We start from the raw sequence: 26728 nt of genomic DNA, 5'->3' as shown, positions 1-26728 counted from the left end.
CTATAATACTGCCCTCTATGTACAAGAATATAACTACTATAATACTGCCCCCTATGTACAAGAATGTAACTACTATAATACTGCCCCTATATACAAGAATATAACTACTATAATGCTGCCCCTATGAACAAGAATATAACTACTATAATACTGCTCCCTATGTACAAGAATATAACTACTATAATACTGCTCCCTATGTACAAGAATATAACTACTATAATACTGCTCCCTATGTACAAGAATATAACTACTATAATACTGCTCCCTATGTACAAGAATATAACTACTATAATACTGCTCCCTATGTACAAGAATATAACTACTATAATACTGCTCCCTATGTACAAGAATATAACTACTATAATACTGCTCCCTATGTACAAGAATATAACTACTATAATACTGCCCCTATGAACAAGAATATAACTACTATAATACTGCCCCCTATGTACAAGAATATAACTACTATAATACTGCCTCTATGTACAAGAATATAACTATAATAGTGAAATAACGCTTATTGTTCTCTCTGGACATCTATCAAGAACTATGGCTGGTCCATACAATCAGGGCGACTGTTACCACCCACCTTTCGTGTCTCCCCTTTTTCCTCATAGATTGTAAGCTTGCGAGCAGGGCCCTCATTCCTCTTGGTATTTGTTATGATCTATGTGATTACTGTTATGCTATAATGTCTATTGTCTGTACAAATCCCCTCCGAAATGTAAAGTTCTGCGGAATATGTCGGCGCTATAGAAATAAAATGTATTATTATTATCATCAGTGATCGGTGTGCGTAAAAGACCCATGGCTGCTGAGAACGGCAGACACTTCATGCTTTTTGGAAGAGTCCTTTGAAATTAGTCTGATCAGAATGTGATCCATTGATTGGGAAGTAAGCATTGTTAGTTTGCCCAGTGTTGACTTTCCCTATAACACCACCACAGGAGAATCTTGGTATTACACCTCATCCATTCATATGAATGGGTTGTCTGTAATGCTGGGCAGGACCGGTCTTCCAGGGAGAGACGCTCTTCATTACCATGCTCTTGTGTAGAGTAGAGGATACTGATTTAAATGGGTTTTTGTAGACTGGACAGCCCCTGTAAACGGGACTAGGAACAATGAAAGCCTTAACACCTCCCTAATATTTGCCTGACAGTCCTGAATAGAAGTGTGCTCTCTGTCTCAGGCGTCTGATCTGTTCTTCTCTTTCTTCACAGGAATGCTGAAGTTCTGCACAGTCGGCTTTTGTGGGATCGGCAGCCTCATTGATTTTATCCTCATCTCCATGCAGGTGAGCTCCGCGCACAATACTGGAATTGGATTTAAGGGAGAAAAAAAGTGTTTTTCGCTGGTCAGTTCGCACCGCAGAGAACAATGTGAAGACTTTTGCATTTTCCGAGCTTGAAATGTTGCTAATACAAAATTCATGATTCTGCCCCATATACAGTGGGGCAAAAAAGTATTTAGTCAGTCAGCAATAGTGCAAGTTCCACCACTTAAAAAGATGAGAGGCGTCTGTAATTTACATCATAGGTAGACCTCAACTATGGGAGACAAACTGAGAAAAAAAAATCCAGAAAATCACATTGTCTGTTTTTTTTTCATTTTATTTGCATATTATGGTGGAAAATAAGTATTTGGTCAGAAACAAGCAATCAAGATTTCTGGCTCTCACAGACCTGTAACTTCTTCTTTAAGAGTCTCCTCTTTCCTCCACTCATTACCTGTAGTAATGGCACCTGTTTAAACTTGTTATCAGTATAAAAAGACACCTGTGCACACCCTCAAACAGTCTGACTCCAAACTCCACTATGGTGAAGACCAAAGAGCTGTCAAAGGACACCAGAAACAAAATTGTAGCCCTGCACCAGGGCTACACCAGTTTGTCTCCCATAGTTGAGGTCTACCTATGATGTAAATTACAGACGCCTCTCATCTTTTTAAGTGGTGGAACTTGCACTATTGCTGACTGACTAAATACTTTTTTGCCCCACTGTAATTCCACCCCAGATGCTGCGGGGTGTTGGAACTTCTTTTTTTGATGGGATGCCTTCTGTGTATATTTATATAATGCAGATGAAGGGAAATTGTCCCTAAGAGTTAGAAAGAAAGCTTCACATGTAATTAACCCCTGCAGTCTGAGATCAGCTGATGTGGGCAGATGGTTTCCACATATCCGGCTCCTGATAGCCTGGCGAATCATAAATTAGCCGAGACTTCCAGCAATCTACTGCAGAGCAAATCTTGATTTATTTCTAAGTATCTGCTAATACATTTCACTATTCTGTGAGCCGTGCACTCAGCACCTACATGCTATAACCAACCCCTTCCTTCCCTACAAAATATATATATATTTATATATACCTGGTACTGCAACGCCATACACACATGCGACAGTGACGGTGCACTCTGCACCATACAGCTGCTGCATGTCCCCGTCATGTTCCCAGATGTTTAACACCATTAAAAGCCGGACACAATGACAACCGCTGCAACTACCGTATATACTCGTGTATAAGCCGACTCCCCCCCCCCCCCCCCCCCCCTACTGCCCTTATAATGCTGCACAGTGAGCGGCCCATTACAATGATGCACAGTTATTAGTGGCCCCTTATAGTGCTGCCTCAATTAAAAAAAAAAACCTATATACTCACCTGGTCCCTGCTGCTGCAGCTCCTCAGCGTTGCCAGCTCTGCAGTGACTGCTCAGGCAGAGGGCGCCTGCTAACTACGTCATGGCGCCCTCTGACCTGAACGTCACTGCCAGAGGAAGCAAGACAGCAGAGCGACGCACAGCGGTGGAACGGGGGACAGGTGAATAAGGCTCCCTCCGCTATACTCGCCTCTCCTAGCATGTCTCTTGCAGCCCCCCGTTCTTATTCCATCTTCTCAGGGCTGTTCTTCCTGCTTTCAGCGGTCACGTGGTGCCGCTCATTACATATGCGCATGTGTAATGAGCGGCACCACGTGACCGCTGAAAGCAGGAAAAACAGCGCGGAGAAGATGGAATAAGCACGGGGGGCTGCAAGAGACCTGCTAGGAGAGGTGAGTATGATCTCCTACACCCCCGCCCGGCCGACCCCCAGTATATGACTCGCGTATAAGCCTAGAGGGGGACTTTCAGCCCCCAAAAATTGGCTGAATATCTCGGCTTATACGCGAGTATATACGGTAATAATGAAGTATTGCGAGATATGACGTATATTTAATGTTTTCAGCGATTTCTTGATCTAGTCTCTCAAATGGTAAAAAAAAAAAAACCTCCATGAAAACAAAAATTTTTTACATAAAGAAAAAGATGTAGATACTTCCCATAACAGATTTTGGACCATTGTAACCATAACGAACCGTATTGCAAAAATACCAACATGTCTTCTGTCCTGCATGTAGAAAAGGATGCAAATAAACAATACCAGAATAGTTGAAAAAATATAACAAAAAGCGATCAAAAAGTCACATGTTCCTCAAAATGGTACTAATAAAAACGTTTTCCCACCGAAAAAGCAAGACATTATACAGCTCCATCAACAGAAAAAAATAGGTTACGGGTCCTGAATTTTGATGACACGAAAATCACTGTTTTTATTAAAATTTGGCATTAATTTATGTGTTCAGGGCTATTTTCTCAAGTGTACGTCTGATTTGGGGATTATCGCTTTAATTTACATATGGTAATGCAGCTCTGGATGTGACTGGAGCAGGGCCGGCTACCTACGACACTCCAGCGGGATTTTGGGGGGTTTCGGGAACTAGTATTAGTTTGATTTACTAAAATATTATTTTGCTTCTTTTTTTTTTTTTTTTTTTTTTTTAATATTTTTTTCTTGTCTCTTGCAGATCGTCGGCCCCTCTGATGGATCCAGTTATATAATCGATTACTATGGGGCTAGGCTGATCCACTTGACTATAAATAATGAGACGTTCAGAGAGTCACAGTTGTATCCATAGCACCCCAGTAAGTCACATTTTACATCAAAGGTCATTTTAAACTATTCTGTAATCTTTTTTTTAATTTTTTTTCCCTAAATCTGATTTTTGAATCACTTGCTATCTATCACTTTCTACTTCAATGTATTTGTCATGTGTGACAAAACCCATCTGCAAAGATTAAAGGGGAGTACAAAAAAGTAGAAAAACGGACCTCAATTGTCCATGGTCAGTGTGAAATATTAAATTCAATTTTATTGATCAAGGATAACAGAGGGATGGGAAAAACAACCAGATAGTATAGCTGATGCAATTCCAAGTGACAATCACACAGGTAAGTATGTATCTATACAGCTGTCTGGCACAGCATGACATAAATAATATATCTAGGAATGTATCTATGGACAACCTGTATATTTTAGTTAAGTGCAAGTGCATTATATAATTAGTAAAGTGCATAGGTGCCTAAAATACACATGGTCACTGCTGAGTGTGACAGGAGGATAGGGATTAGGCTAGTTTCACACTAGCGTTTAGGAGCGCAGCGACGGCCTGCGCACGGCCGCCGCTAAGCCCCGCCCCCTGCCGCGCCTCCGCCGGTAGCTCCGCCTACCGGCGCATGACGCTGCATGCGCCCTGCGTCCCCTATCTTTATCACTGGGGGCGCAGGCCGTGCGCAATATGCGTTTGGCGGCGCATGCGCCTTTTTGACGGTGCGCCGGCGCAACCAAACTGCAGCAGGTTGCGTTTGGCGCAGGTCGGCGCACCGTCAAAAGGACGCATGCGCCGCCAAACGCATATTGCGCACGGCCTGCGCCCCCAGTGATAAAGATAAAGGACGCAGGGCGCATGCAGCGTCATGCGCCGGTAGGCGGAGCTACCGGCAGAGGCGGGGCTTAGCGGCGGCCGTGCGCAGGCCGTCGCTGCGCTCATAAACGCTAGTGTGAAACTAGCCTTACTCATTTGGGGTTATCGTGAGACTATACCAAAGATACGTATAATAGTAACAGTAACCTCATTTAGAGTTTACCTATGAGAGGTCAGAGGTGATTTGTTTCGAGGAAGCGTCCACCCTGACGTGCGTTTCAGTGTCTGCCTTCATCAGGGGTTCAAGGAATTGGGTCCGCTTTTCTGATTGTTTTTCCACTCCTCTATTATCCTTGATCAATAAAATTTAATATTTCTACCTGTGTTTCTACCTATGATTCTCTATTTGGTCCAGGGTACATATGTGATTGTAGTAGGGAATTTTTCCTCACCCTGTTGTTATAACAGTTAATATTCATACTACCTGCAGGTGTATTTATTCTTAGTTTTGATTTTTTTCTTGTTAAAGATTAAAGGGGGTCTCCACCTATATATATATACAGGCTGGGATGGGGGAAGGACATCAGACTGTTCATACGATGCAGATATTCCTAAATCCCATTTGTACGGAGAGTAGAGAAGGTGATCAAGACCTGCCGGAGATGCCTTTCTCTTTCTGTGTAGTATTTTCTATACATTTAGGCTTCGATATTTAATCTGTGTGCGCTCTATTTGCACTGTATCCAATGTGAGCAGTTTCTCCAGACGGCCTAAAGTTTGTGGAGAAAGTTATTTACTGTATCAGGACTTAGGGTTTTTCTGTACAAGCTGTAGTTTTTACTATTTCTGGATACATAAGATTTGTTGATTACTTTTTTTCAAGAAGGTCCTCCAGGCCGTCCTTGAACTCATGTGTGAATCATCCATTACAACATTTTGTGGAGGACTGTTCCATAATCTCGCTGCTAGTACAGTGAATAATCTATAGTGTCATTGCTCGCTTACTAAAGATTCTTCGTCTGTGATTATGATGTAACCTTGTTTCCTCTAGTGTAGAGGATGCCACCTTTTCACAAAGGCCTAAGTGTAAAAAGATAATTAGAGAGATCTCTGTGTTGTCTCTTCATATATTTATACATTGTAATAAGATCGTCCCTACGCCTTCGTTTTTGCAAACTGAATAACCCTACGTTAGATAACCTGTCTTGATATTGTGGGCAACTCACTCAATAAACTTTATCGCTCCTCTCTGCACCCGCTTACGTAATTACCTCTGTAATATTAAATTATCCTCTACTACGTTCATTTTCTCCCAGTTTAGTATCCTTTGCAGATATTGACATTCTTCTCTCTATGCCTGCTACATGGTCATTAATATGCTAAAAGAGGGCCCAATTCTGACCCCTGTGTGAATCATGTGACTTAATCCGAGTATTTCATTAATAACAAAGATTATTTTCTGTCTGAGCGGATTCATAACTCAATAGCACATATTTTTCTCTAGTCCCATTGCTCTCATTTTGTGTACCAACCTTATATGTGGCACTGTATCAAACACCTTTAAAGACTCCAGATAGAGGACATCCATGGTGCTACCCTAGTCATGTCAGGAACTTGCCTCCTAAAAGCTGATCAAATTAGTTAGGCGGGACCGTTCCCTTATAAACCCATGTAGATGCTGGGTCTTGAGGTTACTTTAGGGATATATTCCAGGGTAGCATCTTTTAGAAAACCCTCAAAGATTTTGCCCTCAGTAGAGTTAAACTTACGGCATCCAATAGGCTGAGATATATGGCAGACACGGAGGCCATTGTTTGACTTCAGGTTGCCACAGACACCCATCGGCAAGCCGCGATCGGGCCACTGTTTAGCCAATGAGCTGCAAGAGGGAGAGATGGAAGAGGGAGAGATCTTCCTCTGTCAAACTTCTATTGAAAGTGGCAAGTAGGAGTTAAAGTGCTAGGATCAGAGTTTGGTCCAGTCCCAGCACATGGAATAGGAGCTCAGCTGTGTACTACAGCCAGTCTCGGCTTTGGATAGCACGGACACAACTCCTGTGTGTTCTCCCTGGGATGTAAGTGCTTCTGAACAAACAGTTGTGTTCATTTGTGAGAAGAGGTTAAAGGGGTTTGTCTGGGCACAACATATTGAGGTCCAACATTCGACACCCCCACTGATTGGCCTTTATTTGCTTCAGCCATGGCCGGATGTAAACCTTTTGAATGAAACAGTTAAGCGCCTCCATGTGTAGTGGCCGCTGCTGAGCGCTGCAGAACAGCTCCTAATCTTTGTAGTAGGAGCTTTTCTGCTGTACTCCACATAGCAGCTCTGTTTTGCTGCTCCATCTAATGTGTTTCCATCCTGCAGCACCATACTTAGAGAGATTCTGCATTTCCCCGGACCCAGGCTTCACATCTTTCCAAGTAGTTGGTATAGGAAATGTGAGAAGTTATGTCTTTTGTACCAATCAATCTATAGGAATTACACCTCTAATTTTATTTTTTTTTTTATACTCCATATTTTCTCGGCAGCCCCAGAATAAGTCGTAGTCCCCGCCAGCAGTGGCTGACTACATTCTTCATTCCCGAGGATGGATCCCTCATCATTTGTTTCATGTGAATTGCCTCTTAGGAGTTTTCTTCTGCTTATTGCTCTGGAGATTATCTGAACTTTCCTGTCTACCAGTGATTTCCATTGGATGCCCCCCCGATGTCACGTCATCGACAACTTCAGAATTACCGTAATTTGTGGGTAAAACCTGGAGATTGGATGAGGGATCGACTCTCAAGGAATCCTGTACATTAATATTTATTCTTCTTTTACTGGATCCAGACAGGTGAGATAATCTCCGGGTGTCAGTACATGAGCGTTCTGATGTCTCTCGCCCATGTTGCTCCCGTCTAGCAAACAGCGCAGCGTTCTGAGAAGTAAATCTAGTTTCTTGCACCCTCCCGGCTCAGAACAGAACATTGCTTTTTAATCTATCATAGTGTTATCAGCATCTGCCAAGAACCCAGACTCCAACATAAGGAATGAATTAGGTTTCCGGACTATTTGTGTTGCTGCAGCTAAATAACTTTTCCACCATTAGATTTCAGGAGAACATTGTATTGATCTGGAAAGTGCCGGGATTGTTCTGCCGCCTCGATATATTCACACGGATGATTACCTGTAACTTTCTCTCTGCCGTTCTTGTCGCTGCTCTCGGTGTTGGGCTGGAACCTGCACCAACAAAAACTGTAAATGTGGTGGAACCCGCAGGGACGACTTGTGGTGTGAATATTGCAGATATTTATTTATTGTTTATGTAGGGGTCCATCGTTTGTAGATAATGCACATAAGGAATGGAAATAAAATTTCAAACTGGGGGGTTCACAAAGTAAATTTGAATTATTTTTTTAATTTTGCATTAAAGGGTTTTTCAAGGATTTTACTGCCTATAGTCGAGATAGGCTTTTAATGGGCACCGATGCAAAGAAAAGGGAGCTCAGATCTTGCCCCTTCTCTACAGTACCTGAAACGGCTGTGCCCAAATGTGTGACTTTTTCTAGGAGTACAGCTCGGCCCCATTCACTGGAGTTACCCCAATAGTCACACATTACCTAAAATGCCCCAAAAATAGCTGGACAGATTTGTTTGCTACTTGGCAATCTTATTAGTGGGAGGTAAACTACATACTCGCCTTCCAGGCCGGCATTTCCCATCTGTACTCAACACTGCGTTGGCCACAGGTCTATGGCATCCACTTGCGGCAGGGTACTCCACTTTACCGCTGCAGTCAGTCAGCAGTCACTGAGCGGAAGGAACAGATTCACGTGATGCTTCAACTGTAGGTTGGCCGGTGTGAGAAAGATCTGCCCCCATCTGAGAGGTGAGTATCTTATTTATTTTTTCAATTTTTATTTTTTCTCCAGTAGTGGAAGTGTGATTTTTATGATAGTTTCACGCAATATAATTTTTCTGCTACATCGGTCATCATTAAAAGCTTCGTGTGGACATTGCACTACCAGTTCCTGCCATAAGGGTCACTGTTGTGCACCGCCATCCGCTGAACAGTGCGCGTTAGTTTAAAGCTGGGGTTATTCTGGCGACATACAGATATTCCATTGCTAATAGGGGCTTGAAATGCTTCCATGCACGATGAGGATTACTTTTCCTTCATCGTGTCACCTTTTGATAGAGCAGCTGAGCAATAATGAAATAGTAACCACATGATGCATGGTGCGCTAGGCCGGCAGGCTGCACGCTAGGACCACAGACGCCAAGAGATGCTTTTAATACAACAGATTGATCCCCGTCGTTCTCGCTGCTTTATACCATTTACAGATCTAATATTTTGGATCGCTCATTGCTATCGGGATCTCTTTATACAAGTCATCAGTAGAGATAACACTGGTTCTGCTTCCAAAGTCTTGGCCATAGTGAGCTCTTAGACCGAACGTTAATGTGATTTGTATATCATAACCCGATCCTCGGTGTTATGTAATCATCCATGGTTCTGGCAGCTTAGAAAGAATTTTTGCTTTGTCCGTAGTTGACAACTTTTTGAGATTTACGACTTTCATGTTCAGCTGCCAAGTCACATGTTCGTTCTCCTAATCACGTCTTGTGTGTATCAATAATAAAAGTTTCCCCCTTTATTAAATAATATTTCTCCAACCAGTGATGAGATACAAACTTTATATCCGTTTCTGGCTTTTTTTTTTTTGCTACAATTGCCACTTTTATTTTGATGAAACATTATTGCTACACAGCAGATACTTTGAGTCTGACACCAGATTTTGCAATAGAAAAACTGCACATAGTACTAAACAAATCCAGATAAGGCTGATGTAACTCATGTCAGAACAGCTGGCATAACCTTTAAGAAACGTTAATTCAACCTTCACCCACCTAGCCTGAATAACATCTCCTCAGTGCTCCTCCGCCCTGCTGCTGCTGAATCCTTTCCGACCCAGCCTGATTGCCAGCTCCTCAGTGTCCCTCTTCTCCGCTGATGCTGAATTTCTGCCTACGCAGCTTGATTGACAGCCTCTATATCTCTCCTTCCTGGTGCTGAATCCTCTACTCTCCTCCCTTGATTGAGAACACCTCAATGTACCTCCTCCATGCTGCTGAATCTCCACCTTTAGTCTGATTACCTGTCTCCTATCTGCTATTGCTCAACCTTTTTCTCAACTACCCCTCAGTGTCCCTCCTCCCTCCTGTTGCTGAGATTTCACACTGCTCAGTACACGCTGCAGCTGACCGTCCAGCAGGGAGGATGGAGATTGAATACACTCGACTCATGGGCTGTTTTATTCTATAGGTGAACTCCTAAAATGTTCATCTTAATATCCAGATTACACAGCCATTCTGGTGTGGCTTTCATAGTAAGTACTCCAGCCTCATCTGGTCCAATGTCCGTTTTAAGTATGCTATTTATATTGTGAAAGCTGGTGACAGATCCTCTTTAAGGGGCCTGTTAGGAAGTCTATAATAGGTTCATAAATCTAAGTCGTAATCTAGCTAAGTTGTAAAGACTGCAGGACCCATTTTTTCACTTTTAGTTCCTCTGCAAGGAAGTGCAGAGCAGGGAGGTACCTGACATGCTCTCTCTCCCCCTGAATATTCAGACTGACAACAATTAGGAGTGTAGCCTAGAAAAGAGCTGAGGGATTCTACCAGGAAAGCAATGAGAAAGGACAAGACCCAAAGGTAATAAGGGACAAAGCCAACAGAACAACAGGTCCCAGGTAGACAAGACAGGTGTGTGGTCAGGAACAAGGAGTCGTCAACAGCAATGTACAGGAGTGTTAAGACCTTTGCTCCTGAGGCCATGGATTGACTCGGTGGTCCCTGGGGTGTACGGAACATCACGACTGCCACCAGGTAAAGAGAGGACAAGCTTGGAGGTGCAGGAATAAAGAGGTCAATTGGCAAGAATTAAATGGGTAAGTAATGGTATGTGTTTTATTCACGTATCTGTATTGGTGGCAAATTGCGGAACTATGAAAATGTCTTTAAAACTGTAGTTTTTCATTCTTGCTACAGAGCCTCATAATAGTCTTGACACTTCCTGGTCTGTAGAGATCATTTTTCATTATCACAGATAGAATTACATTGGTAATACCCAAATATAGATCCACCAATTACAATAGCTGATGTCACAGCTCACCTCCTTCCCTCACTGCACAATGGCCTTTGCACAGAACATGTTGACAATAGTGTGTATGTATGTGTATACACATACTGCTCAAAAAAATAAAGGGAACACTTAAACAACAGAATATAACTTCCAAGTAAATCAATCTTCTGTGAAATCAAACTGTCCACTTAGGAAGCAACACTGATTGACAATCAATTTCACATGCTGTTGTGCAAATGGAATAGACAACAGATGGAAATTATTGGCAATTATTAAGACACATTCAATAAAGGAGTGGTTCTGCAGGTGGAGACCACAGACCACATCTCAGTACCAATGCTTTCTGACTGATGTTTTGGTCACTTTTGAATGATGGTTGTTCTTTCACACTTGTGGTAGCATGAGACGGACTCTACAACCCACACAAGTGGCTCAGGTAGTGCAGCTCATCCAGGATGGCACATCAATGCGAGCTGTGGCAAGAAGGTTTGCTGTGTCTGTCAGCGTAGTGTCCAGAGGCTGGAAGTGCTACTAGGAAACAGGCCAGTACACCAGGAGACGTGGAGGGGGCCGTAGGAGGGCAACAACCCAGCAGCAGGACTGCTACTTCCGCCTTTGTGCAACGAGCAACAGGAGGGAGCACTGCCAGAGCCCTGCAAAATGGCCTCCAGCAGGCCACAAATGTGCATGTGTCTGCATAAACTGTTAGAAACCGACTCCATGAGGATAGTCTGAGCGCCCGACGTCCATAGATGGGGGTTGTGCTCACAGCCCAACACCGTGCAGGACGCTTGGCATTTGCCACAGAACACCAGGATTGGCAAATTTGCCACTGGCGCCCTATGCTCTTTACAGATGAAAGCAGGTTCACACAGACTGGAGACGCCGTGGAGAGCGATCTGCCTGCAACATCCTTCAGCATGACCGGTTTGGCAGTGGGTCAGTAATGATGTGGGGTGGCATTTCTTTGGAGGGCCACACAGCCCTCCATGTGCTCACCAGAGGTAGCCTGACTGCTATTAGGTACCAAGATGAGATTCTCAGACCCCTTGTGAGACCATATGCTGGTGCGGTTGGCTCTGGGTTCCTCCTAATGCAGGACAATGCCAGACCTCATGTGGCTCGAGTGTGTCAGCAGTTCCTGCAAGATGAAAGCATTGAAGCTATGAACTGGCCCACCCGTTCCCCAGACCTGAATCCGATTGAACACGTCTGGGACATCATGTCTCGCTCCATCCACCAACGTCACGTTGCACCACAGACTGTCCAGGAGTTGGCGGATGCTTTAGTCCAGGACTGGGAGGAGATCCCTCAGGAGACCATCCGCCGCCTCATCAGGAGCATGCCCAGACATTGTAAGTAGGTCATACAAGCACGTGGAGGCAACACACAATACTGAGCATCTTTTCCTTGTCATGAGGCATTTCCACTGAAGTTGGATCAGCCTGTAATTTGATTTTCCACTTTGATTTTGTGTATCATTCCAAATCTAGACCTCCATGGGATATTCATTTTGATGTACATTGATAATTGTTATGTTTTATTGTTCTGAACACATTCCACTATGTAATGAATACAATTTTGCAACTAGAATATCTCAGAGATATCTAGGATGTGGTATTTTAGCGATCCCCTTTTTTTTTTTTTGAGCATTATAATATATATATATATATATATATATATATATATATATATATATATATGGAACCCATTATCTATATATGAGGGAGTGCTGTAGGCATGCTCCATGTGTCACTTATTGTGATAGGCAAATCTTGTGAATATTACAATATATATATATATATATATATATATATATATATATATATATATATATATATATATATATAGTGTAATATTCACAAGATTTGCCTATCACAATAAGTGACACATGGAGCATGCCTACAGCACTCCCTCATATAAAGATAATGGGTTCCTTCACTTCCAATAGTCAATGTCACAGCTCACTTCCTCTTCCTGTACAATGACTGATAACACCTCTATATACAGTGGATAACAGGATCCATCATTCACAATAGGTGATGTCACAGCTCGCCTCCTCCTCCTGTATAATGACTGATAACACCGCTATATAAAGTAGATAACACAGGATCCACCATTCAGAATAATGTCACAGCTCCCTTCTTCCCCTATTCTGCACAGGTCACACAGTGTTCCTACATCATTCTGTAGAAGTCATTTATGCCCATACTGTTCTTGTAGTTCTCATGGCAGCTGTATCGCACACCTATAAATGCGATTAATAGCCGCTCTGCCGCCCCTGTAATTACGTGCAGGAAATAGAACTAAAATATCTACCATCAAAATGTAACAATATTTCGATATTGTTCTCTGGTCCTAATTACAGTCCCATGTGCGCTTGGCTTTTGCTCTGCACCTTTCTGCCTTTTGCCTTCTTGCTGGGTGTTATTATATTATGCACGTTTCCGCTGTTGCGCTCAGACTATAACAGCCGCCGTACGGTTTTGGGAGGGCTGATATATGGTTTCACTTTTGTGAATGGCGGGGTGTGTGACTGCAGGACGCGGGCATTGTAAAGTGCTGACCTCACAACGCTCCGAGCACTGCAGTAAAAGTGACATACGGCGCTGTACAGTAATCCGTTCTCCAAATGAGCCCTGGAAGTATCGGATGGGGGCGTTCTCCAACTTCATGTATTAATCCGGCCACAGAGCGACACTCGGGGTGAGATCTTTGTTGCAATTTAATATGATCCCGTTGTTAAGCGCTGTCTGGAAAAGAGAGTTCTAAACTGACAATAGTTGTTGCCGTAGGGATTATTATTATTATCTATGATGCTTTTATTTTGTGGTCATCAGAGCCAGTACTTCCATTCATTTTGGAGAAAGATTCCCTATTGTCTCATACTGTATACAGAGGGGTGTGGCGGCACTGTATGATGGTAAACACATTCAGTTATCGTTTTCTGTCTGCTGCTCCTATACAGACCTATGTGTTTCCAAGGTAACGGAACCCTGTGTATTCTGATCCTGCAGAACTACTTCCGTTTATCCCTCAATTTTGACATATTAGTTGGAATTAGAGGACGGATGAAAGCCGGCATGACTGCAGGGCCAGACTACACAGTGATTGTTGTCTGGTACCATGGAGATGTCTAAATTAGCACTGGAGCTTTATACACAAAACGGTAGAACATTATGGAAAGAAGTCTGTTTGCAAACTTGCTTTATTGATTTATTATTGATACATTGGAACTATTAAAAAAAAAAAAAAAAAAAAAAAAGGTGGGGTGGGCATAACCTTTTTTACTTTTTTTAAAGGGCTTTTTACAAGAACGTTATTCCCAGTTTATCTACTACCCCTTCTGATTGGAGAGGAGGTTGGGCATCCACATCTCTGCTCCATCCATGGTAGTGCTGGAAATAGTCGAGCGGTATAATTGGCTGTTGCTTTATTCCGGCCATCCCTTAGACAATAGAGCAGAGGTTTGTCCTCGACCTCCTCTCCATTTGGACATAATCTTGCAGAACTGGTAGTCGCAATGGCTGGACCCTCAGCAATCATAATGTTATTCCATTTCCCTTTGGAAAACCCCTTTCAGCTGGTAATATATTGAATCAGTGTAGATTTTCCTTTTTAAAGGCTTGTTTACACGTTGCATTTTTTATGTATTTTTCGCAGTGTTTTTCTGTGCCATCAAATCGCTTGGTGTTTCCGAAATATCATGCACACGTTGCTTGTTTTCTCCTTGCAGATTTGAAGAAGTTTCCATTCTGCATTATTTCAGTTCTTTTAGCGTCTTTGCAGCATTTTTCACTCATTCAAATAAGTAGGGGAAAAAAAATGCAAAAAATTAGGAAAAGTTTACGCAACGTTTTTCTTGCCAAGAGCTACTTATTCGGTGCCAGAATGCCTGCAGCAAACACTTAAAGGGGTTATCGAAGTCCATATTAATTTTTTTACTGAGAGTCTAAGAATTAGGTAACAGGCAGGTTGTTGCTTTTTACCTGCTTATTTTTCCCACCGCTTCTGCCGGCGATTCTGCGGCTTCTTCTGACGTCTCATTGACAGAGCACCGGCTTCTCTTCCTCCCTGTTGACAGTGCGTGACTGTGGACGTCATGCTGATTGACAGCCGGCTCCCCACTACCTAACTGCGGGTATCTGGCTGTTAATCTGCATGATGCTGACCGTTTCAGCCTGCATCAATGGCATGAGCGGCTTTCTGCTACGAGCCGGCGCCGGGCACCAGAACCTGCCTGTTAGTTATTTTGGCTTATAGTAAAAAAAAAATAGTCCAAAAAGAAAACTTTGAACAAAAAAAATATTTGTTTTGCAGCTGTGGCACGTTCCAACCCTCCTCCGCTCTCACTCGCTGGAGTACATCCTGTCCTCTTGGCTGGATGGAGAAGTTTGAAGTTTTCAGAACATTTCACAGCTTTTAAATATCGTTCCCGGGTTATGGAGCATGTGTGTTTGATCAAATCTCAATTACGGCACTATACCGCGCTCGGAAAACTTATCTTAACTTTATGAAAGATGACGAAACGCGTTGGCTCTAATTGGTTCAGTATGGCCGGAGCATCGGGCGAGCTGGATGTGATAAATAGCTTCCCGTGTTAAAGGTTTTTAAAGAGTTTACGAGTATCTTGGCTTTACCTCTCGATAGGAAGGATAAATATTGGTCCCTGGGAACACTTACATCATTGTCCCTCGTACTTATTCACAGCCCTGGATTTAAAATACTGTAATCATCTTACGAGGGTTTACAATAATGATCGCTGGCGTAGTTTATCATCACGGTGGATATCCATTAACGTCCGGCACGATGGCCCGGCTCATTGTTGGTCTGAGATGAGTAATGGACTTTTGAAGAATAGATTTTTCAATCCCACCCTCCTCTTCTTGAGATTGAGTTATTAAAAGAAGTGTATCTTTTATTTTCCATTTGTATGAGGTGCCGAGATGGAAAGCATTGCAAGACCTACATCTGGAAATGACATGAATTTGGAATGGGGTTGTCGTAAAGCATTCATCCCGCATGTCCGAGCTCGGCGCAAACATGAACATCCAGGGACCTGTGTAGTTCCCATCGCTTTGCAGGCCTTGCATTGAGGCTAGCCATTGAGAAAATGTGTTTTTTAGCAAAAGAAGCTCAAGTTTTTGAAAACTGATTTATTTATGGTTTCTCTGTCCTTTCACAGAAAGATGTTGACATCTTGGTTTTGTTGCCCTTTATCCCTTCCCATATATGTCATCAATATTTCTTATGCCAAGGACTCTTCCTGATTCTTTTGCTTTGTAGCTTGCATCCAACTCCTCTTATCAGCATTCTTCTAGCACTATAGGTGCTGGAACTTCTTTTTCCTCACTTACTAGAATGCATTGCTTCCTGCATTCCCCAATGATTTGACTGAAAGCATGTCTTTCTGTAATGTTTGTATGCAGTTTTGTAGACAGAGACCGGCCTCTAACGGCGGCAGAAGGGCGACGGGCCAGCCTCTACCACTTTTTTTTTTTTTTTTTTTTTTTTTTTTTCTTGTGGTTTAAAGAGCTGTAAAAAATTTTTTCTTGTTTGGATATTCAAGTATTGCAACTTTTTTTTCCGTTATTCACTCATATTAATTTTTTTTTCTCTGATTTGAGGAAATAAGTGTCTGTTTTTCCCACTACAACTGCTAAACTACATTTAAAAAAAAAAATGTTCCCCATTCTGTAATTATTATTTTTCTAGATTGCACATTTTTTTTTTGCAGTGGCAGGGCTAGTAACAGCGATTTGGATTGACAGTGGCATTTTTATTTATTTATTTTACTCATTGTGGCCCCCCCTCTCCTCCCCATAACATCACAAAACTTTTTTGGAGGGGCATTTCAACATTTAAAATAAAAATATTTAATCTTCTTTCCCCTGTAACTGAGTTTGGTATATTAGCCCCAGTTACAGGGGAAATGCAGCTTCCTGGCTACATAGCATGGACTCCTGTTAGCCCCGAGCTCCTGCTCCTTCCCAATACACAGTGAACACATGACCATTGTGTATGGAGGAGGCGCCGTCAGTGCTAGAGACAGATGGTGCCTTCTCTATGGATAGACCCGGTGGTCTTTGGCAGGTGATTCCCCACTCCCACAGCTACACGATTGCATGTAGCTATGCCACTATGCAGAGTAGGAGCTGGACTGTCTATCTATGGGTGGTCTGCAAGTGGTTAAACATGTCTAAATTCCTTTGAAAGTTGATAAACATGCTACCCAATATTAAAGGGGATGGTCACATTTTGAGGACCATCTTAAAATTCTTAAATACATGTATAGGGAGTTAAAAATATTTTTTGCCATTGTGTTTTATTAAAATGTTTGCACGGTTAACCTTCTCTAGCCTCTGTGTTGTCCTGCATGTTGCTAACTGCAGAATGAGCTAACTAAGAATCTAACAGTCAGCCGCTCTGATGGCCTGACTGGGAGCTTACTGTAGAATGCTTTTATTTATGCCTTTTTTCTGGGCTCCTTTCACCTGATTTATGACCACAGACTACATCAAAGTTGAATGTACTGGGAAACTAAAAGCCTGCATAACTAACAGTGCAACATGTTTAATAAAATCCCAAATGCAAACATTTTTTTTTCTTAACATGCATTTAGGTTAAAAAAAAAAAAAAAAATAGTCCCCAAAGGTGGATAAATCCGTTAACGTGTTTTTAATGTTGGAGTTGGTTTACCGACACCAGCTCCTTAGTCCTGATATTAAGTGATTTACAAGGCCGTTGATCATAACTCTCCTCCAATCTCCTACCTCCCAGTCCACCACCTGTCCTCTCTATAGAGCTCTGACCTAATCTACTCCCAATCCACACCTGCCCTCTCTATACATCTCTGACCTAATCTTCTACCTCCCAGTCCACACCCATCCTCCCTATAGAGCTGACCTAATCGTCTACCTCCAAGTCCACCACCTGCCCTCTCTATAGAGCTCTGACCTAATCTTCTACCTCCCAGTCCACCACCCGTCCTTTCTATACGTTTCTGACCTAATCGTCTACCTCCCAGTCCACCATCCATCCTCTCTATAGAGCTCTGACCTAATCTCCTACCTCCCAGTCCACCACCTGCCCTCTCTATACATCTCTGACCTAATCTCCTACCTCCCAGTCCACGATCCATCCTCTCTATAGAGCTCTGACCTAATCTACCTGCCAGTCCACCACCCATCCTCTCTATACGTATCTGACCTAATCTTCTACCTCCCAGTCCACACCCATCCTCTCTATAGAGCTCTGACCTAATCTTCTACCTCCCAGTCCACCACCCGTCCTCTCTATACGTTTCTGACCTAATCGTCTACCTCCCAGTCCACCATCCATCCTCTCTATAGAGCTCTGACCTAATCTCCTACCTCCCAGTCCACCACCTGCCCTCTCTATACATCTCTGACCTAATCTCCTACCTCCCAGTCCACACCCATCCTCCCTATAGAGCTGACCTAATCTTCTACCTCCCAGTCCACCACCTGCCCTCTCTATAGAGCTCTGACCTAATCTTCTACCTCCCAGTCCACCACCCGTCCTTTCTATACGTTTCTGACCTAATCGTCTACCTCCCAGTCCACCATCCATCCTCTCTATAGAGCTCTGACCTAATCTCCTACCTCCCAGTCCACCACCTGCCCTCTCTATACATCTCTGACCTAATCTTCTACCTCCCAGTCCACGACCCATCCTCTCTATAGAGCTCTGACCTAATCTACCTGCCAGTCCACCACCTTCCTCTCTATACATCTCTAACCTAATCTCCTACCTCCCAGTCCACCACCTGTCCTCTCTATACGTTTCTGACCTAATCGTCTACCTCCCAGTCCACCACCCGTTCTCTCTATACGTTTCTGACCTAATCGTCTACCTCCCAGTCCACCACCTGCCCTCTCTATACATCTCTGACCTAATCTCCTACCTCCCAGTCCACGACCCATCCTCTATAGAGCTCTGAACTAATCTACCTGCCAGTCCACCACCATTCTCTCTATACATCTCTAACCTAATCTCCTACCTCCCAGTCCACCACCTGTCCTCTCTCCAGAGCTCTGACCTAATCTCCTACCTCCCAGTCCACCACCCGTCCTCTCTATACTTCTCTGACCTAATTCCTCCTATCCCATGCATTAAATTTCTTTTTTTGCTCTCCTCTTGGCTGCTTCTTTAGCATTCATCTCTGATATTTCTCCCATGGTTCCACCATATTCTACACCCATCGGTTGGGCCCTTTTTCACTTTCTTCACCTTCAAATTTAACCTGAAACAACAAATTTTCAGAAAGTCTGCAGCCTGCTATAATACTGCTGCAACTATACTGCCATCTGCACTTGTGTAGTGTCCCCTTCTCCCTACCAAAAATACATTATGGCCTTATGTACATTTTAAATTAGGCAGTGACGTAAGTTTTATGGTGGCAGACCTTGTGACTGGTGGGCAGTTTTCGCCTTGCAGCATTTGCTTGAACCCCACCCCCCGTTAACAGTAGCTCATTGAGATATTTGCAGTTTCAATTGATCATTAATACTTGAATAAATATGAATCTATATACAAACAGCACCTCCTAGTGGTGGCTATATAAATCTGCATACAAATTTCTCCCCCTAGTGGTGGCTATATACATCCTTAAGCTGTGATGTGACTTATTATGTATTATTATAGCGCCATTTATTCCATGACACTTTACATGTCACTTCTAGTGTTACCTGTATAGAGTTGTATGCAATAAGCGCCCTCTAGCGGTGGTCATATTTTTCCATTTTACTTGCTTTTATAGCACCATTAATTTCACATTAATTCCATTAACTTTACAGATGTTATCGGCACTGTTCCCATTGGAGCTCACAATCTAGATTTCCTATTAGAATGTGTTCGTGTTTAAGGCATACTAGAGAACTCTGAGGAAACCCACACAAACATGGGGAGAACATACAAACTTCTTGTAGATATTGTCCTTGGTGGGATTTTAACCCAGGACCCCAGCGCTGCAAGTCTCCAGTACTAAAAATGGAGCCACCGTGCTGCCCAGCTATATAAATCTATTTTTCATGGGCTCGCTCTACTGGTGGTTGTATATAGATATAGGGAGCTTCCTCTAATATTGACTATAAATCTGTATGTAGTGAGCTCCCTCTAGTGGTGGCTGTATAAATCTATATTCAGAGAGTTCCCTCTAGTGGTGACTGTAGAAATCTGTATGTAGTGAGCCTTCCCTTAGGGGTGACTCTATAAATCTGTATGGAGTGCGGTACCCCTAGTGGTGGCTGTATAAATGTGTTTGCAATGAGCTCCCTCTAGAGGTGTCTGTATACATCTGTATGCATTTTCGCCTTCCTAGTGGCGGTTGTATACATTTGTGTGCAATAGTCTTCCCCTAATGGTGAATGTATACATTTGTGTGAAGTAGTCTCAACCTAGTGGTGGCAGTATGCAGTGAGCTTCCCATAGTGGTGACTGTATGCAGTGGGCTTCCCCTAGTAATGGTTGTATACATCTGTATACAGGTTGCTCCCCCTAGGGGTGGATGTGTACAACTGGATGCAGTGATCTCCCCCTAGTGGTGGCTGTGTAGAGCTGGATGCAGTGAGCTCCTCCTAGCGATAGCTGTACGTAGTGGGCTCCGTCAAATGGTGCCCGTATACATCTGGATGTCATGAGCTCCCCCTAATGGTGGCTGTATACATATGGATGCCATGAGCTCCCCCTAGTGGTGGCTGTATAAATCTGTATGTAGTGAGCTCCCTCTAGTGGTGGCTGTATACATCTGAATGCAGTGAGCTCCTCCTAGTGGTGGCTGTACACATCTGGATGCCATGATGTCCCCCTAGTGGTGGCTGTATACATGTGGATGCAGTGAGCTCCCCCTAGTGGTGGCTGTATATGTGCAGTGAGCTTCCCCTTGAGGTGGCTGTATACATGTGGATGCAGTGAGCTCCCACTAGTGGTGGCTGTATACATGTGGATGCAGTGAGCTCCCACTAGTGGTGGCTGTATACATGTGGATGCAGTGAGCTCCCCCTAGTGGTGGCTGTATACGTGCAGTGAGCTCCCCCTTGAGGTGGCTGTATACATGTGGATGCAGTGAGCTCCCACTAGTGGTGGCTGTATACATGTGGATGCTGTGATCTCCCCCTAGTGGTGGCTGTATACATGTGGATGCAGTGAGCTCCCCTAGTGCTGGCTGCTCTGGTTTGCACAGATAAAGTTACGTAGTCCATTCTTCTATTCACACATTTAATTATGTAGAAGAAAGGACTACATAACTTTATCTGTGCAAACCAGAGGGATATTACTTTGGTTCTTCTATTATTATTAGAGTTGTTTGTTAGTTAATTAGACTTAGCTAATTCTGAGAAACCTTCCATAGCATTAGTTATCAGTAAGCAACTTTCTCCTGTGTCCAGACACCGTTCATATATTAAAAAAAGAAATGAATTTGCCACGCAGAAAGTTCTGAAAAGTGCTTTTCATTGCAGATACCTTTACCTTATAAAGCAAATAGAATGTGACTCCAGGCACTTATGCTTAAGCTCTTTTTTGGCAAATCAGCTTTTTTTGTATCGAATCTCGCTTGATTGAATAGCACTGGAACTGCCACAGCAAATGCTATTATCTAAGTACAGTAATTAAGAAAATAGTCCTTGTCACTCCAAGTGTATAGGCTACGTCTATTGTAATAAAGTTAAATGATAAAGGAATTTTTAAATAAAGGGCACCAGCTGATGTGTGGTGACTTCTGACACTGCATAAAAAGCTCCCCGAGTAATTATTCCGTCTAGAGCCACTGATCTCTGCGCATTTCAATAAAAAGTCAAGGGAAAGTAAGTGATACAGTGTAAAAGTGTGGCTCGCGGAACGACGATCCGGATCTCTGGAATAAGATCACATTAAAAATGAACCTTACAAACTCTTATCTGAATGCCAATTTTTTTTTTTTACATTTTTTTTCTATATATTATATATACTGGATTTTTTTTGTGGGTTTTTTTTTTGTCCGGCTCAAGTCCATTGATTTTAAAATAAAATTTTAAAATTGCCCATTAATTATTAAACTCTCCTCCAAGCTTGATACAGTCTCCGTGCCGGTCTATTAAATTTTCACGCACCGTCCTTGCGTTACTTCTTTGCCGGTATTGAAAGCAAGGATATATTTAATTGATAAACGCGTTTTTTTTTTTTTTTTTTAAAGCTCCGACAAGAACCCGATTGGCCTCTTGAAAGTTCCGAATTTTAGAAGGTCAACTTTTCCGTAAGAGTAGTAAAAAAAAAAATCAAGGAGCAAAAATATTAACTTTATTCTGCTGCTGTTTTTGCGTTGGGTTGCAGCGTTTGGTCTTGTGTGATTGATGATGCTGTAGGATTTTCGGCCATAGGTCTATTATTTGGTAGTTTATTCTGCACTGGGCGCTGTCGAGGTAACCGGGGGGATAAGGTCGTATTGATAGGATTTTCATATTATCGGCTGTACGAAGTGGTCGAGGGTCCCATTTTGAAGAAAAGCAGATGAAGTACTTGGTAAAACAAATTGCTTTTTCATATAAAAATGGCACCTTACATTTGGTGGCTCCAGTTTACGATGAAAAGCACAATAAGCTCGGTAGTTAAAATAGTCTGTAGGTGGCACAAAAGTCTAATGGTTTCTGGCGACGAGGAATAGAGTACCTTCTTAGAAATAAACTGTAATTCGGATTCCAGAAGATAATCTTAAATTGGGGCTGTAATTTCAACATACTTTAAAGGATTCAAAAGTGCAAACAACTATACAAAACTTTCTAATATATCTATATTGGAAAAATATGCTGCTTTCTCCACTTATGAGCCAGTTTTTCTCCTCTCATCTGCAACCTGAACTCATCAAAAACTGCTAAAATAATTTTCGATCAAATCTAAAGAGACTGCCAGCTCACTGAGGGATCTGATTACAGTTGCCTATTAAAATGTATGAAAAGGAGGGAGAAGCAAAGACACACAGATACAGTGCTGCATCTTTCTAGTAAGTGTTCATCTCGCCCTTGTGCTGAATTCACAGCTACGCTTCTCAATATTACATTTCCACCATACTGTTGCTATTTCTAAACATAGAGACAGAAGAGCAGGAATAGCTGTGTGCGCTGTGCATGAGACACCCTAGCAGCTAGTCTGCACTCACAAGCTCGGAGACAGCTGAAAATTTAAAATACAACTTGCAGAGGAGAAAAATGTAGGATACTAGTAACCCCAAAACTACCGCATCTAGTAGTACGACCTCCATGATTTTTAAGCACAGCACTGAGTCTTGTAGGCATGGAATGAACAAGGTGGCGACATTTTTCAAAATGTATCTTTTTCTGTTCTTCAAGAACAAACTCTTTAAGATCCTGGATGCTGGATGGAGAGTTATTCTCCACTTGTATCTTGCCCAATTTGTGTTCAGATCAGGAGACACTTAGCCACTGAGTCATTTTCATCCTGTTCCTCAGTAATGCATCAGATGTGTGATTTGGATTATTGTCATTTTGGGAAAATGCACATCAACCAAGGTCACTGAATGGTGGCATCTCCTCTTCAATATAGAGCAGCACGTCTAGGAATTCATGATCCCATCAATGACCAGTAGCTCCTCACACCAGCCGCACTCAAGCCTTCACATAAGGTCACCGTCACCAAGTTTCATTGTAAGCATCAGGCAGTAAATACATTATAGTCTTTCTCGGGTCTTGTGACATTTCTCTACCGTGTGGTGCCATTGCTGCTGATATTTTGAAATGGAAAGGGGTTTTCTTGGTTTTGCTTCAGTATCTGACTGATAGGTTAAGACTACAAGACCAACAAAACTTAACTTTTCTTGTGTAATTACATTAGTTTTTCAGGTTTTGTGCCATTTCTCTACCATGTGGTGTCATTGCTAACAGCATGAAATGGGATGGGGTTTTCTTTAAGGGACATCCATTTATAGTCACCTGTCTGCTGCTCTCCTGCGTAATGAATAATTCCACTCACTGGTGTTTTGAATTTTTGTTTCTTAGAATTTTGTAGTCTAAACTTTAGCTTTGTTCCGAAGACTTTCATTGGGGTGTACTTATTTTTGCAACATGAATGAATTTGTTACAAAAATTTACTTTTTGTGCGCAGAGTAAAAAATCTTGATTGCAATCAATGGCCCACATTTATGCAAGTATTTTTTAGTATGGTTTTCCATAGAAAATGTTGGTTCGGAAAGGAAACAAATGGTTTTCTGACAAATCTGTTGGGGTGTACTCATTTATTCTTAGCACTGTATAATGGTTAGAAATTGTTTGACAGCTTATTAAAAAAAAAAAAAAAGCCACCTGAACTGACAGGTACATGTTTCTACTGTTGCTTGCTATATACCATGTGACCCTTTTTTTACCCCGTGTAACATCAACCTATTTTGTGAAAAGGGCCAGAATTGATAAAATTGTGTCTGCCACTAGGGGGCGATCTATGCATACCGCTCATACTGCTCCTATACAACTCTAGAAGCACCAGTGCTCCCCCTAGTGGTGGCTACAGACTAGCAGATTTTTTTTTTTTTAGTTCTAGGACCATGAAGAGGATCTAATTACTATAAATGAATTGGTGCAAAAGGTTAAAATTATTCTGAAGTAATATGATATACACACAGAAATATCTGAGACACATGACCGAATAATACAAGACAATAAAATAGAGATACAAAATAAGGGCTGTCATAAAAAAAAAAAAAAACAGTAAGTAATAAAAGGCCAATTAATAACAAAACAAAGGAGACAGCAGCAGAGACTTGTCTCTACATTATGGTAAAGTTCACTCCGTCCTTGACTGTATCTTTGGGTGGGGGGGAAGATTTCTTAGCTGCGGAACTTTGTAGGGTGAATTTGCTGATAAGCAGAACTGTGTGATGTATGTAGATGAGATGTGATGAGAAATGTGATACAAGCAAAAATGTGATATTTGTCATTAGTGCTCAATATAGACTTTGTTCTCAATTTCCAGTATTCACTTGAGTGTCTTGTTTATATCCTCCTTAATATTCTTGTTGCATTACTCTGCACATTGACATATATTGTAAAAAGTGGCTTTTCCTTAAACATAGTTTTTACTCACTTTTGTATTGCTATATGATGTAAGAATTTACAGTAGTTCTTGCATATGTCTATGGTAAAATTAAAGTGTACATTTCTACTCAGTACAGAAGTCAGGTGTATCTCCCAAATGAGTACCGTACATACTCGAATATAAGCCGACCCCCCCCTAATTTTGCCACAAAAAACTGGGAAAACTTATTGACTCGAGTATAAGCCTAGGGTGGAAAATGCAGCAGCTACTGGTAAATATAAAAAAATAAAAATAGATACCAATAAAAGTAAAATTAATTGAGACATCAGTAGGTTAAATGTTTTTGAATATCCATATTGAATCAGGAGCCCCATATAATATTCCATACAGTTCATGGTGGCCCCATAAGATGCTTCATGCAAAATACACCCCATATAATGCTGCACAAAGGTTAATAATGGCCCCATAAGTTGCTCCCTAGAATAATATGCCCCATATGCTGCTCCATAAAGGTTATGGCCCCATAAGATGCTCCATAGATTATGCCCCCATATGCTGCCCCCATAAGATGCTCCATAGATTATGCCCCCATATGCTGCCCCCATAAGATGCTCCATAGATTATTCCCCCATATGCTGCCCCTATAAAATGCTCCATAGATTATTCCCCCATATGCTGCCCCTATAAGATGCACCATAGATTATACCCCTATATGCTGCCCCCATAAGATGCTCCATAGATTATACCCTTATATGCTGCCCCCATAAGATGCTCCATACATTATGCCCCCATGTGCTGCCGCATTTAAAAAAAAAAAAAAGACATACCTCTCCATCGCTGGGGCCAGGTGCCACTGCTTGCTGCTGTCTGGCACGTCATCTGTCAGTGACGTTCAGACTGCAGAGGGCGTGGCTCGCACCAACCACGTCACCGCGCCCTCTGATGTCTGAACGTCACTGACAGATGACGTGCCAGACAGCAGCAAGCAGCGATGGACCCGGACTGGTGAGTATTGCTATACTTACCAGTCCTGGCATGGTCTCTGCAGCCCCCAGCTTCTCCACGATCTCCCTTCCTGCCTTCAGCGGTCACGTGGTACTGCTCATTGCACCTCATGAATATGCGCATATTCATGAGTGTAATGAGAGGTAACGTGACCGCTGAAGGAAGGAAGGGAGATGGCGGAGAAGCAGGGGGCTGCAGAGACGGTGCCAGGATGGGTAATTATGACCTGACACCCCCGCCCCCCCTCCCCCTCCGACCCCCCTCCCCCTCCGACCCCCTGGTGTATATGACTCGAATATAAGCTGAGAGGGGGACTTTCAGCCCCAAAAAATGGACTGAAATTCTCGGCTTATATTCGAGTATTTACGGTATATTTTATATGAAGAGGAATATTGCTAATGTAATACTACCCTCTATGTAAGAAAGTAAAATTGCTATAATACTGCCTGTCTCTCCAAGAATAATACTGACCCCTATGTAGAAGAATAAAACTTATATAATACTGCTCCCTATGTACAAAAATACAACCACTATAATACTGCCCCATATACACAAGAATATAACTGCTATAATACTGCCCCATATATACAAGAATATAAATACTATAATACTGCTCCTATGTACAATAATATAACTACTATAATACTGCCCTCTATGTACAAGAATATAATTACTATAATACTGCCCCCATGCACAAGAATATAACTACTATAATACTGCCCCTATGTACAAGAATATAACTAATATAATACTGCTCCTATATACAAGAATATAACTACGATAATACTGCTCCTATGTACAAGAATATAACTAC

At 42.3% G+C, this 26728-nt stretch overlaps 1 protein-coding gene across 6 annotated transcripts in view; it reads left to right on the top strand.

Annotated features, from left to right (window-relative positions):
- The window catches only part of TM2D1 (TM2 domain containing 1), a 201435-nt gene that overhangs the window by 6642 nt on the left and 168065 nt on the right, over nucleotides 1-26728 (top strand). For 4 of the 6 annotated variants that reach the window (XM_073544623.1, XM_073544624.1, XM_073544625.1 and 1 more), the window contains exons 5-6: nucleotides 1224-1297; nucleotides 3843-3960. In XM_073544623.1, coding sequence (XP_073400724.1) covers nucleotides 1224-1297; nucleotides 3843-3953 — 185 coding nt within the window. In that variant the 3' untranslated portion in view covers nucleotides 3954-3960. Of the gene's footprint in view, nucleotides 1-1223; nucleotides 1298-3842; nucleotides 3961-7270; nucleotides 8124-26728 lie in introns of those variants that run through there. The other 2 variants (XM_073544621.1, XM_073544620.1) reach the window with 2 other exon arrangements.

This window comes from Dendrobates tinctorius, unplaced genomic scaffold, assembly GCF_039654945.1.
Source record: "Dendrobates tinctorius isolate UK_male_01 unplaced genomic scaffold, ASM3965494v1 ptg000138l, whole genome shotgun sequence".
NCBI lineage: Eukaryota > Metazoa > Chordata > Amphibia > Anura > Dendrobatidae > Dendrobates > Dendrobates tinctorius.
Note: the sequence above shows the minus strand (reverse complement) of the source record. Positions and strands in the feature narration are given on the sequence as shown.